General features: G+C 38.1%; 1 protein-coding gene across 9 annotated transcripts in view; it reads right to left on the bottom strand.

Moving 5' to 3' along the window:
• The window catches only part of MTUS1 (microtubule associated scaffold protein 1), a 162,831-nt gene that overhangs the window by 52,144 nt on the left and 94,261 nt on the right, over window positions 1-16,426 (bottom strand). Inside the window, exon 1 of one of the 9 annotated variants that reach the window (XM_050801942.1) lies at window positions 2,588-4,747. The exons of the other annotated variants lie outside the window; for them this stretch is intronic. Within the exon in view, the coding sequence (XP_050657899.1) occupies window positions 2,588-2,708 (121 nt within the window). The 5' untranslated portion in view covers window positions 2,709-4,747. Of the gene's footprint in view, window positions 1-2,587; window positions 4,748-16,426 lie in introns of those variants that run through there. 9 annotated transcript variants of the gene reach the window in all.

Below are 16,426 nucleotides of genomic sequence, written 5' to 3'. Positions count from 1 at the left end.
TTCATTTAGATAAGATGAATTTCCAAGCAGAATAATACACTGAGGGTTTTCAAATCTTCAGTCAGAAAATTCACAGATTTTGAGGCTAAGGGGAACCTGAAAGTCATCTCATGTGATTCCCTTATTTCGTAGCCCTGGGAGGTTAGGTGCACAGGGCTATTCACTTGGTCACTAGCACAATCAAGGCTATAATCCAGGCCTCCTGGAATCCAGGTCAACACTACTGCAGAGAGGCAACCACCACCACTTCCTTCACTAAGGATACAAACCCAAGGTACTGCTGACAGTCCGTTCAGATAAGAGTCACTGCGACGGTGGCAATACCCACCCGACGGACGATTTCTCGGACATTAAAATGACATAATACAAAAAAAAATAAAAAAAAAAAAAAAAAAAAAAAAAATAAAAAAAAAAAAAAAAAAAAAAAAAAAAAAAAAAAAAAAAAAAAAAAAAAAAAAAAAAAAAAAAAAATATATAGGATAAGCCCACAAAAGACCGATATTGGGAGTAAGCAGAATTATATTCCTTACAGGATTTTAAAAAGCCTCCAACACACAAACAAAACACTTTCTCCATCCCTGCTATTCCTTGGATCTAACAAAATTACAGCAAAATTCGCAGCCAGAAAATATGCACGCCAAAAATTCTAAATAGAGGTCCCAGGTTTTAGTCTTATCTCTGCCACTTACTGTGCGCCTTTGGGCAAGTGAATTCACCTCTCTGGGCCTGAGACTTCCTGGTATAAGATAGATTAGATCACCTCTATGTGAACTCTAGCTCAAAAAATTATGATTGCAAATCAACAAAAAATAGTTTTACATAAGTTTAGAAAATAAAATGTGCCCAATACATCAATATTAATCAAACTCTGGTAACAGAAGCCTTGTGTCTTTTGCTTAAGCTGTCTTGGAAAGCTACCTGCTTCACAACAACACTACAAACAACTTAGAATGTCTACTACCAGAGCACTGGTTAAGTAAATCATGACTTATCCAACAATGGAATGTTACAGAACTAATTTTTTTTAATGAGGCAAATAAACATGTGATCACATGCAAATCTAAAATACATTAGCTTTAAAAAGGTATAGAATATATAGTACGCTTTTATTTCTGTATAACAAAAAAAGAATACAAAAGACCTACACAAATTTACACGCGAATGGAAACGTGCAAGGACACTATACAAGCAGCCTGAGAGTGGCTGTCTCCACGGAGTGCAGGCAGGGACCCAGGGTTAGAGAGAGGCTTGCCCAGGACTGCACAACCTTCCACACTGTTTGATTTTATTTTTAACTTGGGGTGTGGATTGTAGTATTTTTTTTAAAAAGCTCGTTAAAATTAAAAGCGATGTGGAGCTACTTTCGATCAGACAAATTATTGCAAATATAGAGAATATAGGGTACCCTTTAATTTTTTTTCCCCCCCACCTATTAATTTTTTCAGTTGGAAGGGCTGCAGCGGCCCTGGGCTGGGAGAGGAGTGCCACTGCTGACCACCTCCTCGCTGCCTCCCCCATTTACCTTCAGCTGGCAGCTCAGACTGAAAGGGAGAGGCTGGCAAACTCAAATGACAGGTCAAGGGGAGTTATGAAACACCAGAGAGAGGGGCTGGAAAAAATCAGAATTCTCCCACAGAGAAGGGAGATGCCTCTGGGAAAACTAAAAACAGTCAGCTGAAAAAAACTCCCCAGGGGCAGAGATGAGCCAAGTGCAAAACAAGACACACGAGGGGTCACATGCACATGAAGCAGGAAAAAAAAAAAAATCTATTTACATCCTCATCAAACAATCCTGCAACACCTAACACCAACCAGCCCAAAACAAATGTAACAGCACCCCAGCTAACATATTTTACAGAAGAAAACTGATTTAATTCACCGTGGTTGTAAAAATCATCTAGAACAAAAGTAGCAATGTAGGCCAACCCAATCCCCTAAAAGTGAGCAGACAGGTCACCATGTGCCTAAAATATATACTAAATTTGTTTTCATCTTAGGCACAGAGAATGAAAAGCAGATACAAACATAAACCTCAGGGGAAGTATTTTGAGATTGCACACGTTATTACTATGAAGACTGGAAAAGGAGATTTGCGATTCACTTACCACTTCCCCCAAACCATTAGGATGTTTTCTGTCAGAAGAGTTTAGAATAGGGAAATCTTTCAGCATATTACAATTAACTGTCTCATCTGACTGAGAAACTATCCAATGAAAAACGATGGAAACCTTCTCATCTACACAGGGGGAAAAGAAATATTCTTCTAAATTTACCTGTGTCCTATTTCCCAACCACTGGAAGTAAAATATAATTTAACAGGTGCTGATTTTCACACATTTGGCTGGTGACAGAGAAAGAGCTAGGGAACACCAAGGCAACAATTCTGACTTCCATCAACACAAACAACACAATCTGCTGCTAAAAGTAAAAGTATTATGCACTTGTGCTGAAGCAACAGAAAACAATTTTTAAATTAAGCCTCATCTCTCCAATTATCCGTCTCCTTGGAAAAACCTCTGATAAACATCTGCAAATTAATGAAGACGTTCCCCATGCAACACTAAGCAGAGACGTACGCAAGACAGACCTGTGTGGAAAACAACAGTGCTTCTCCTAAACCCTGAAGGAAGTCGAAGGTTTCGAAGCAATCCTTTGGCTGTCAGTCGTACGTGAATGGTGGATAAGGAGAATTTGGGAGACAACAACATGTCTTCGGAGCAGGTGGCGAGATTTCACAGAAGAGGCGATGTCCATGCACTGTCACATACTGTCTTTTTAAACTCAGTACTCTTCACGGCCAAGAAATACAGTGAGAGGAAACATGCCTACACAGCAAATGTCATTCCACCAGAGAGGCAGAGAAGAAAAAAAATCCCCCAGGGCTAGCCAAGTGTTTCTGGCTTCCGTTTTCACTTCCAGATGTTACCAAAACGATGCTCTTCCTCTGAATAAAATCTCCTTCCTGCAGGTCCAGAAGCCGCCTCTGAACCACATCACACTGTGCACGCTTGCGGACTTGTCAGGGTTTTCATCCGAGATGGTAAAGGGGAGGAGAAAGTGGGTGGTCTCAGGAGCTTTAGAAAACAACCAATAATGTCACAGATCCTGTGACCACTTGAAAGATCGCTAGGGGAAATTACTTCAAATGCCTAGTGTTTATCTCATAATTAGAAAAAAATTAAGATTTCCTGAAAGTACACTGTGTCCTGATTTTAACATTTTTCTCTTCTTATATTTGCACTAATAACAGGAGTATTTTTTTCTCTAGATATTTTTCATGTAAGCCTATATTTAAGCCTGGTATTTTGGAAAAATATTTTGTTTTTGTTTTTTTTGTTTTTGTTTTTTTTAAGACTTCAGGCAATAAATGTTCCCAACTAAAATATTTTAAGAAAATTTCTATTCTAATATGTTAATGACAGATTGTCAAAAGGTTAAAGTTCAACTTTAATTCCCACATGCTGAGGACCTCACAAATAGTCAACAACGAAGGATGAATACGGTTTCTCTACCAGAGGTACTATCAGAGTTCCAGAGGAATAGTCTATCAGATTGGCATATTCTAAAGACTACATTTATTGTGTGAGTAATTTAGAACATCAAGTGGTCTCTTACAGCGCTCTTTAAAGACTAGGAGTGTGAGGAGGGCACCGTTATCAGTATCTTTTGCCAGTTATCTACTAATTTTTATTTCAGCAGAGTGGCTTGTAAAAGCATGTTAAAACACGATGGCAAAAACCAAAAGAACTTGTAAAACAAAGATATGGATCTAAGAATTAACAACAATATGCCCACTTAAGCTAATTCCAATAAACCACAAATAGCCTCAGCTCTTAACATTTTTAAAAAATGTTATAAAGTACAACAAAACAATGTTTTAAAAATGTGCTATGCCAGTTTCCAAGATTTCCTAGAAAATAAGACTCAGAAATAAATGCAGAATTGTTACCATAAATAACACTAGTAAGTGCTACTAAAACCGGCAGGAAGCAGTTCTTTTAGAAATTCTATAGAGTAGGTTATGAAGCGGGGAGGAGAGAGGGAGGAAGGGAAAATTTAAGTAAGTCCTCTTCCCTCAGATCCCCTCCCTCTTTACTCAAGCCCCCAACTTGCCATTTTAGAGGCTGTCAGCAAGGGAGACAGACCCAATAACCCGTCCAGGGCTCCTGTGAGAAAGATACACCTAGTTCATACACTGACGGAAAACCCGCTAAATACACTGCACCATGGCAACTGAAGCCAAATGATCAAGGAACTAAAGTCAAGGCAAGCTGCTTTTAGGGGTTGCCTTTTACTTTATCCCAGTTTATTATTAAAAAACCTAAACACCTTTTCCTTCCAGATTCTACATACTAAAAATATACCAGAACCTTTTCCTCTACCCCCCAAAACCTTGTAAAAACCAAGAAATCAGTCAGCATTAAAAACATAAATAGAAGAACGGAGTCAAATTTTGATATGATTAAAAACAGATATGCCACAACTCCATACAGTAGGAGGCGTCCTTTCTTTATTTTGGTTGTGTCTGCTGTTTATTCAGTAATAGTAAATTCTAAATTATCCTTTTTCTTTTTTTTCAGATGGAGTTTCACTCTTGTTGCCCAGGCTGGAGCACAACGGCACGGTTTCTGCTCACTGCAACCTCCACCTGCCGGGTTCAAGTGATTATCCTGCCTCAGTCTCCCAAGTAGATGGGATTACAGGTGCCCGCCACCATGCCTGGCTGATTTTTGTATGTTTAGTAGAGACGGGGTTTCACCATGTTGGCCAGGCTGGTCTTGAACTCCTGACCTCAGGTGATCCACACACCTCGGCCTCCAAAGTGCTGGGATTACAGGCGTGGGCTGCCGCGCCCGGCCTTAAATTATCCTTGTTAAAAGGGAAGTTCTTTAGACTCCCTAAAAGAAGAAATTAGCAATCTAATCACCAATTAATCACATTCATTAACATTTTTACTTGAATTACATTAAGCTATAACCACACATATTAAAAATAAACGTTGTTAATGGTATCTCTTAACAGCAGAGTAAGAAGCTGCAGGAATAAACGAAAACAGTGCCAGTGAGGAGGAAAAGCCAAAAGTCACTCATTTGTACAGTGAAATACACACACAAACATAGCAAGGTGTATTAGATACATGACAGAACTACACAAACTAGGTTTCGATTCTTTCCCAAACATAATCTGCCTCCTGGTGGCCATGCAGCACAAGTGCACCAAAGCAAGGGAGCTGCCCTGGCAATCCCTAAACACGAATGGCCATCACTTAACAATCTACTGCTCCAAGCACTCTCTTACACACTTTTGTTTGCTCATTTAAGTAACCGGATAAGCAAGTACTTTCAGGTCACAACTATTTTTGTACTATATATGCCTCTGGGGGGAGCCAAGATTAAAAAAACTGGTTCAAAAAAATTCTTTGATTATTTGATCGTCTGTTACCACTTAGGCACTCTGTATTTTCTGAAATAGAACGAATGTAAGAGAAGAAACTAAAAAAAAAGTGTCTTTGTTATTTTTAAAACTCTTAATTTAAGAGGAAAAGATAGGCATCACTTGAGGACAAGAGAGGAAAAAATAAGGAAATTTTAGTGCCTAAGGTAGAACACTTTGTAGTTGGTAAAACGTTAGCTATGAGTCTTTATGAGCTGGGTGTGGTGGTGAGATTACATGCCTGTAATCTCAGCACTTTGCGAGGCCAAGGCGGGTGGGATCACCTGAGGTCAGGAGTTCAAGACCAGCCCGGCCAACATGGTGAAACCCCGTCTCTACTAAAAATATAAAAAATTAACTGGGCATGATGACAAGGTAAGAACCGCTTGAATCCAGGAGATGGAGGTTGCAATGAGCAGAGATTGCACTACTGCACTCCAGGCTGGGCAACAAGAGCAAAACTCCTCTTCAAAAAAAAAAAAAAAAAAAAAAAAAAGATGAGTCTCTATGAAGCAGAGCCTGTGTTAGGATGTCAGTGGAAAACAAAACCATGATTTAAAATTTTATGCAATGTAGGATCTCAACTTCAAACAAAAAGGATAAAGTATATTGGAGCAAACATGCCAAAATGTCAGCAATGCTCTGGGAGGTGGAAGAGGCAAGACTTCTATTTTTCTTTATTATATGTGTTTGTATTTTCCTTTTTTTTCAAAAATCCTGGAGCCAGAAAAAAATTAAGAAATTTAAGTGTTAGAATAATTTTATAAAAAGCTTACAAAATGACCCAAGTTTTCATAATGACACAAAGAAAAATAAATGATGTGTAAAGTCTATACTAAGGCTTAAATAACAAAAGATGATGATACAAAATGTTTGGTAAGTCAATATTTTGTAATATCACAGTATATTCAAACACACAGAAATTCCACCGAAAGCTACATAGAAATGTGGTTTTTTAAATCAGGGATTTAGAAAACAATGTCATGATTCTAGACAAGATTCTAGCATAATCTGTATAGTATGCTTAGATGCTACAAAATGCACTCAATTTGTCTGTTATTGTTAATTATCATAAAGAATGAGGAAGATTAAAATTTAAACCAAGTGGCTTGTTCAGAGATTCAAGCATCTCTATCCAATCAATCTTCTTTAGCCTAATATGGAACATTAATCTTAATATTTATTTCCTTACTTTTCCTAACACAGCATTAACTGCAACATTTTCTTCATTTTACTCCTCATAGTCTTTAATGTAGTAAGTTCAATTCTCTATTCCAGTTGTATAAACTTCAACTTAAGGCCCAATTTTTCCACACTATCCTCTTCCTCGGTACGAAGATATATTGTAATTATCAAAAAATTAACACAAAGCAATTAGAAAAACAATCAACTTCCAACCACTGATCAATTTCTATTGATAAGCTCTCAAAGAACAGTGATATTGCCTTTTATTTTGCAATAAGCAAAATAAGAGTTTAAATTAAAAGCAGTAATCCTTTGAATTCATGTACAATGTTTGTTTTTAAAAAACAAAAACCATATGTTCATTGTAGATTTTTTTTTTTGAGACGGAGTCTTGCTCTGTGCCCCAGGCTGGAGTGCAGTGGCGCGATCTCGGCTCACTGCAAGTTCCGCCTCCCGGGTTCACGCCATTCTCCTGCCTCAGCCTCCCGAGTAGCTGGGACTACAGGTACCCGCCACCACGCCCGGTTAATTCTTTTTTTTTTTGTATTTTTAGTAGAGATGGGGTTTCACCATGTTAGCCAGGATGGTCTCAATCTCCTGACCTCATGATATGCCCACCTTGGCATCCCACAGTGCTGGGATTACAGGCGTGAGCCACCGCACCCAGCAAGAATTTTTTTTTTTTAATTTAAATTACTTACACATCAGACTGCTCTGCAATTTGTTTTTAAGCTTACTATAAGCTTAATAAACTTATTAAACTTAAAAATTTCACACTTATCTTTCCATGGGATTAAATAAGCCTTTATATTGTTATTTTAATGGCTTCAAAAAATCTTTAAAATGTCAACGAACTTAATTCCTATAAGGTATATAGGTTGTTTCCAATTTTCCCCCATTGTAAATAATTCTGAAAAGCAGTAAATAAGTAAATGAATTATTTTCCTAGACCCAATTCTGAAAAACAGAATTCCTGGGTAGAAGGTGTTTGCTCTCTGCTGCAGCTGCTGTAATTCACACTTAAGGAGCTGTACATGTGAGTGCTGTTTCTTACTCTTTGCCAGTACCAGGTACTAGCATTAAGAAATAAGCAAGAACTGAGAGCACGTTATTTTAACTCATATTTGGTAAACATTTTTCATATATTCCTTAGTCCTTCATACATTTCTTTTTTTCTGTCCATCCACTTATTTTTCCCTTTCTTTTTGTTTAGTTTTTTAAAATTGTGGCAAGAACACTTAATATGAGATCTACCTTCACAATAAAATTTTAAGGGAACAATACAATATTGTTAACTATAGGCACAATGCTGTAACAAATATCTTGAAAACTTTTTTGCCCTTGCATAACAAACCTTGTGCCATTGAACAGTTAAGTTCCCATTCCCCGGCAACCACCATTCTACTCTGCTTCTGACTTTGACTATGTTAGATGCCTCCTATAAGTAGAATCATACAGTATTTGCCCCATGACTGGCTTATTTCATTTAGCATGGTGTCCTCCAGCTTTATCTGTATCATTGCATATGGCAGGACTTTCTTCTTTTTAGGGGCTGCATAATACTCCATTGCACATATATGCCATATTTGCTTTACCCTATGGACATTTAGGTTGTTCCCACATCCTGGCTATCATAATGTGGCAATGTCCACTGTTGTGGGAAGTCAGGGACTCTGAATGGAGGGCCCGGCTTGAGCCGCAGCAGAGGAGACATAAATTGTGAAGATTTCATGGACATTTACCACTTCCCTAATAATACTCTTATAATTTCTTACACCTGTCTTAATCTGTTAATCCAGTTATCTTTGTAAGCTGAGGATGTATGTCACCTCAAGACCCTGTGATGATTGCGTTAACTGAACAAACTGATTGTAAAACATGTGTTTGAACAATATGAAATCAGTGCACCTTGAAAATAAACAGAGTAACAGCGATTTTAGGGAACAAGGGAAGACAACCATAAGGTCTGACTGCCTGTGGGGTCGGGCAGAACAGAGCCATATTTGTCTTCTTGCAGGGAGCCTATAAACAGACATGCAAGGAGGAGAGATATTGCTAAATTCTTTTCCTAGCAAGGAATATAATATTAAGACCCTAGGAAAAGAACTGCATTCCTGGGGGGAGGTCTATAAATGGTCACTCTGGGAGTGTCCTATGTGGTTGAGATAAGGACTGAGCTATGCCCTGGTCTCCTGCAGTACCCTCAGTCTTACTAGGGTGGGGAAAAATCTCTGCCCTGGTAAATTTGTGGTCAGACAGGTTCTCTGCTCCCAAACCCCATTTTCTGTTAAGATGTTTATCAAGACAATACGTGCACCGCTGAACACAGACCCTTATCAGGAGTTTCTGGTTGTGCTCTGGTCCTGTTTCCTCAGAAGCATGTGATCTCTGCTCTGCCTTCTGCCCTTTGAAGCATGTGATCTTTGTGACCTACTCTTTGTTCATTATCCCCTCCCCTTTTGAAATCCCTAATAAAAACTTGCTGGTTTTGTGGCTCAGGACTTACCGGTATGTGATGTTACCCCCAGTGACCTAGCTGTAAAATTCCCCTCTTTGTACTCTTTCTCTTTATTTCTCAGACCAGCTGCCACTTCAGGAAAATAGAAATACAGGGGGCGGGTTCCCCCAATAGACCATGGGAATGCAAATATCTCTTCAACATCTTGATTTCAATTATTTTGGTAAATAACCCCTTATCAGATGTATGGTTTGCAAATATTTTCTCTTATCTCATAAGCTGCCTTTTCATGCTATTAAATGATTGCTTTGCTCTGCAGATTTTTATTTTATGTACTCCCACCTGCCTATTTTTGCTTTTATTACCTGGGCTTTTGGTGTCATACCAAGAAAAATCTCATGAAGTTTTGTCCCATGTGTTCTTTGAGGTGTTTTACACTTTCAGATCTTATATTTAAGTTTTTAATCCATCTCGAGTTGATTTTTGTGTACTGTGTGAGATAAGGGTCCGATTTCATTATTTTGCTTGTGGATGACCAGTTTTCCCAGTACCATTTACAAAGCGACTATCCTTTCCCTATTGTGTATTCTTGGCATGTTTGTTGAAGATTAGCTGACCATATACGCATGGATTTATTTCTGGACTATTTTATTTCATCAGTCTATGTTTCTGTCTTTATGCCAGTTCCATACTGTTTTAATTACTGTGTGTTGTAATATACTTTGAAATCAGGAACTATGATGCCTCCAGCTTTGTTCTTTGTCAAGATTGTTTTGGCTATTTGCAGTCCTTTGTCATTCTATATGAATTTTGGAATTGCTTTTCTATTTCTGTAAAAAAAAAAAAAAATGACACTGGGATTTTGATAGGGGTTGCATTGAATCTGTAGATCTCTTTGGGTGGTATGTCCATTTAGCCTCTATTATAGAGTTGTCTTTCTCTTGCCGATTTGACAGAGCTCTACAAAGAGTATGTGCTAATATTATCTCAGTTTGTTCTTTGCTTATAAATACTGTTTCTATGGTTTTTATTCTCATTTTTTAATTTTTCTGAGACAGAGTCTCACTCTGTCATCCAGGCTGGAGTGCCATGGTGCAATCTCAGCTCACTGCAACCTCTGCCTCCTGTGTTCAACGATTCTTCTGCCTCAGGCTTCTGAGTGCTGGGACTACAAGTGCGTGCCACCACGCGCAGCTAATTTTTTGTATTTTTGGTAGAGATGGGGTGTCGCTACGTTGCCCAGGCTGGTCTTGAACTCCTGGCCTCAAACAATCCACCTGTCTTTGACTCCTAAAGTGTTGGGATTACAAGCATAAGCCACTACACACGGCCTGTTTCTAAGGTTTTTTAAAGCTTTTGTTGTTCTAATTATTAATCATTTCTATTATACTAGTGTTCCTGGAAAGACCTTTTCTACTTAAGTCCATATTCTTAGTGTTTTAATTACTTTGTGTGTTTAAAACTAATTTATCTGGAATACTTTGCATATATATGAAAAAGATCTAGCTCCTGCTAAAAAGGTAGCCACTGTCTCAAGACGATTTACTAAAGGATCCACTTCTCCCAACCCCAACACCAACTGGAAACAGCAAATGTATCCCATATCAAAAGAGCAACTGCTTTTTAAGTATAAGGGGAGAGTTACGATAATCATAAAACAACAGTGAAAAACAGCCTTCTCTCTGCTCTCACCAGAAGAAACCCTGGCACCCTTGGCATCACCTCATCAGCAGGCTTGCAGCTTGCAACCACTTCCTAGCACTTGGCCAAAGAAGGCAAGAAAGCCGCCCTGTTCTCCTGTGCTGTCTTTACTAAGTAACTGTGGAAGGAACAGTGCATTTTCTACCTTCCAAGGCAGACACCCTGGCACCTAAGACTGATGATCTTGTGTAAAACAAGCAGGGTGCTGAATAAATACAGCTCTGGTATCCCAATGGCTTTAGTGTGTGGCAGAACCAAAGTAATAATAGTATGCTGTGGTATGTGTGACATCTTCCTTATCAACAGTAAGCCCAGATTTTTTTTAGAGTCAATGTCAACTAGAATTCTGTAGCATCATAACCTTTAAATAAATTGCAACGGTTAGACCCCAAGAGGTTGGTTCTTGACTTTACGTAGTCTCTCCTGCTTGCTTTACGGATTTAAAATAATTCAACTTCCTGGAAAAGAACTCTAAAAATAAGCCACTAGAATTATAAAAACAATGTAAAAGATCATCATCATTACCGTTCCTAGCAGCTGAATCAACTATTATTTGAGAACCTTTTATAAAACAATTCTATGATGTCAAATTATTCCCTTTCTGGGAATCATTCCCCCAATATTCCCATGTTTCCAAATGAGAAATTTGAGACTTGGAGAGGCTTAGCAACTAGCCCAAGGTCAGGACACAAATAGAAAGTGGCAGGACCAAGGTTTAAACCAATATCCTGTGCCTTAAAAGTTCGTTCTCCTCCTGCTCTTCTACATTGTCTTATGAGATAATGAAATTTCTTTAATTGATAAAGGTCAAGCTAAAACAATGACGTAATATTTTAAACTATTATGTTAGTCAAAAAAATTTAAAAATAATATCCAATGCTGACCAAGGTATGATGAAGCCAGCTGTCTTTTATGTCAACCACGGTATAAACTGACATGAAGCTTTTGGAAAACAATTTGGCTATTTGAGTGAAGTGACTGTAAACAGGTACATATTTTGATTTCCTGATACTACTTCTAAGAATCTATCACAAGAAATTTCCCCCAAAGTTGAAAGTGCTAATTGTACAGATGTTCAACATAGAATCATGTATGAATGTGATACAGAAGCACTAAAAATATTCAAAAGTAGTTAAATGTTACTGTATCTGCTAAATGTAAAAGTGATTACTATATATTAAATGACAAAGCAGGATATAAACTTATCTAAATTTCATTTAAAATCACAAATTTAAAAAAGCTAAAGGGTGATTCCTAAACTACATGCTAAACTTTTTGAAGTGTGGCAAACTGCTATAATTAAAAGTGACTATGTTACTAGAACTAAGGAATACGAAGTTGGTCAACTCAACTGTAATCTCCACCACTATTTACTGCTTTAAAATAAAAATACCTCAAAGCCATAGTAGAGCAATTAAAAATTTAACACTCAGAGGAACACGTCTATGTGTGGAGGCAATGTCTTCTATATCAGCTAAAATATGACTAATTTCCAGCAGAATATGAAAAAAGTCAAGGTGATCTGCAGTCACAGAATATCACAGTGGGGAGAAATCTAGAAATCTGCCCTTTCAGTTACATAGAAAACTATTATCAAAGAGGTTCAATGATCCATCCAAAGTCACTGACTGTCTGGACAACATTTTTCAGCATCAAAGTTGTCCTTCCAAAGTGAACACACTTTGTTGTGGTCCTCTGTCCACAAAGTAACTTCTCACTAGGCTCCTCATAATACCAGGTTAGTCTTAAGTCATGATAATAACTAACCATCAAGAAGAAGAACCAGGGAAAGTCATGCTTATGGTTTTGGGAAAATACACAGGCGTACCACACAAACTAGATTAAATGCAATGTTGACCCCTTAGAATACATTCTATATACTCTACAGAGTCATATACAGATTCAATGTAACAGGAATAATTAGAATTAGTATTCGATTTATTATGTTCCTAAAATCTCACGTGACCTCATTACAGAGATTGACAAAAGCTGATCCTAAAATTCATACAGAAAATCAAGAGACCCAGAATAGCCATAACGATCTTGAAATAAAAGAAAAACGTTGAATGACTCACATCCTGATTTCAAAACTTACTAATCAAGACAGTGTAGTACTGGCAAAGGTAGACGTATACATGCAAATAACACAACTTAGAAACCAGAAATAAACTCTCACATTCTTAACCAATTATTTTTAACAAAGGTGCCAAGGCGTATCAATGGGGGAAAGAATAATGTTTTCAACACCTGGATGTCCATGTGCGAAAAACAATTAGACTTTCTACCTCATACCATATAAAAATATAACTCAAAATGAATCAGAAACCGAAATGTAACAGCTAGAATAGCAAAAAAAATCTTAAAAGAAAACACAGGCATAAATCTTCACAACCCTGGATGAGGCAACTGTTTCTGAGATACAATACCAAAAGCAGAAGCAACAAAAGAAAAAAAATGGATAAAACTGGACCTTGTCAAAATTTAAAACATTTGTGTTTCCAAGGACACTATCAAGAAAGTGAAAACACAGCCCAAGAACTGGGAGAAAATATTTGCAAATGATAACTCTGACAAGGGTCTAATATCAGACTATATAAGAACTCCTACAATTCGATAAAAAAATCCAGTTTAAAATTGGCAAATGATTTGAATAGACACTTCTCCAAAGAAGATATACAAACGGCCAATAAGCATGCAAAGCGGCACTCAATGTCACTGGTTGTCAGAACGCAAATTGAAACGAGACATCACTTCATACCCAGTAGGATAGCTGTTAACAAAAAAGACAGACAAAGCCAAGTGCTGACAAGGATGTGGAAAAACGGGATTCTTCCTACACTCTTGGTGAGGATATAAAATTGTCCAGCCACTTTGGAAAATAGCCTGGAGGTTTCTTAAAGTGTTAAACACAGAGCTACCATTTGAGCCAGTTTTCTGATTATGGTTAACTAAATTTTAAACAAAACCATTCCACAGAATATTAGCTATCTTTTTTCCCCAGATATTAGGATGTACCAGAAACTTGAAATAAAAGCCTAAATGTGCATAACATAGAATTTCTTCTGCATTTTTAGACTATAAAGGCTTTAGCAGCCATAGATATTCACATTGAGCATCCTGGGGATCTTTAGAACTTAGATCATTCTGCATGGCTGTCTTCCCAGCTTTAAGAGCCTACAAAAGGTTAAGAATTCTGTGATAATTCACCCACACTTCCCTGCTTATTACGCTGAGGAAACTGAATACACCTGATGGGGCATCAAGGATATTTGTTATTCATGATGTAATGTTATCCACCCTATTTTCTTTGCACAAGAGGCTCAGAAATTTATACCTCCTGCCCAGGTTTCCCTCACATCACAGCCTTCAATCCCGGACCTCTCTTCTAGGACAAGCCAGCCCTCCTTCCTAGAACTTAGTGCATGTGTGATTCATGTTTATTTGAGCAGGTTTTTTGTTTGTTTGTTTGCTTTTACTATCCTGTTAGCTCCCCAGAGACAAGGCCCCTGCTCATTTTTCGCTCAGGACTGCATCCTTAACACCTGACACTCACAATGTATAAAGAAACCGTAGTCGACATTCTGTAACAGTACAGGCATACCTGGGAGATACAGATCACCCCATAAGACACATGTCATAATAAGGCAAATCACAAAAATTGTCTGGTTTCTCAGTGCATGTAAAACTTATATTTACACTACACTATAGTCTGCTAAGTGTGCAATAGCATTATGTCTAAAAAACAATATGCCTTAATTTAAAAATACTTCATTGCTAAAAAAAAAAATGCTGATGATCATCTGAGCTTTTAGTAAGCAGGAATTCTTTTGCTGGCGGAAGGTCTTGCCTCAGTGCTGATGGCTGCTGACTGACTGATTAGGGTGGTGGTTGCTGAAGGTTTGGGTGGCTATGGCAATTTAAAATAAGACAGCAATGAAGTTTGCAACATCAACTGACTCTTTCATGAAAGATTTCTCTGTAGCATGTGATGCTGTTTCATAGCATTTTACCTACAGCAGAACGTCTTTCACAATTGGAGCCAATCCTCTCAAACTCATCGCTGCTTTAAGTTTATGGAATATTCTGACTCCTTTGTCATTTCAACAATGTTCACAGCATCTTCATCAGGAGTAGATTCCATCTCAACAAGATACTTTATTTGCTCATTCATAAGAAGCAATTCCTCATTCTGCTCAAATTTCACCAGAGATCAACAGCAATGCAGTCACAGCTGTAGGCTTCACTTCTCATTCTAGTTCTCATCCTATTTCTACCACATCTGCAGTGACTTCCTCCACTGAAGCACTGAACCCCTCAAAGTCATCCATGAGGGTCAGGTCAACTTCTTTCAAACTCCTATTCAGTTGGTGCTTCGATCTCCTTCCATGAATCATGAATGTTCTTAATGGCATCTAGAAGAGCAAACCCTTTTCAGAAGGTTTTCAACTGACTTTGCCCAGTTCCATCAGAAGAATCGGTATCTACGGCAGTTACAGTCTTACACAATGTACTTCTTAAATAGTAAGACCTGAAAATCAAAATTACTCCTTGATCCGTGGGCTGCAAAATGGCTGCTATGTTAGCAAGTGTGAAAACATTCATCTTCCTGTACATCTCCATCAGAGTTCTTGGGTGAACAGGTGCATTGTCAGTCACAAGTAATATTTTGAAAGAAATATCTTTCTGAGTTGTAGGTCTTAACAATGGGCTTAATATTCAGCAAACCAGGCTGTAAACAAATACGCTGTCATCCAGGCTTTGTTGTTTCATTTGTAGAGCACAGGCAGAGTAGATTTAGCATAATTCTTAAGTGCCCTAGAATTTTCAGAATGGTAAGTCAGCATCGGCTTCAACTTAAAATTACCAGATGCATTCGCTTCTAATAAGACAGCCTGTCCTCTGAAGCCAGGCACTGACTTCTCCTGTCTACCTGTGCAAGTCTTAAACAGCATCTTCTTTCAATATGAAGCTGTTTCACCCACACTGAAAGTCTGTTGTTTTGTGTAGCCACCTTTATCAATGATCCCAGCTAGATCTTCTGAATAACTTGCTACTTCACCTTGTACTTTCATGTTATGAAGAGTTACTTTAAACCTCATGAACCAACTTCTACTAGCTTCCAACTTTTTTTCTGCAGCTTCCTCACCTCTCTCAGCCTTCAACTGAGGAGAGTTAGGGTCTCATCCTGGATTAGGCTTTGACTAAAGCGAAAGTTGCAGCTGGCTTAATCTTCTGGTCAGATCTCTCAAACTTTCTCTATGCCGGGAGTCTGTTTTGCTTTCTTATTTGTGGGTTCACTAGAGTAGCCCTTTTAATATTCTTCAAGAACTTTTCATTTACAACTTGGCTAACTGCTTGGCACAAAAGACCTGGCTTCTGGCCTATCTTGGCTTTCAATGTGCCCTCCTCATTAAACTTAATCATTTCTATCTTTCGATTTAAAGTGAGAGACATGCGACTTTTCTTTCACTTGAATATTTACAGGTCATTATAGGGTTATTAATTAGTTATTTTCAATATTATTGTGTCTCAGGGAAAAAGGAGGACCAAGGAGAGGGAAGGGGATGGAAGAGGGACCAGTCAATGGAGCAGTCGAAATGCACACGCATCAGCTGGGTTCGCTGTCTTACATGGGCATGGTCTGTGGTG

Source organism: Macaca thibetana, chromosome 8 (assembly GCF_024542745.1).
Source record: "Macaca thibetana thibetana isolate TM-01 chromosome 8, ASM2454274v1, whole genome shotgun sequence".
NCBI lineage: Eukaryota > Metazoa > Chordata > Mammalia > Primates > Cercopithecidae > Macaca > Macaca thibetana.
Note: the sequence above shows the minus strand (reverse complement) of the source record. Positions and strands in the feature narration are given on the sequence as shown.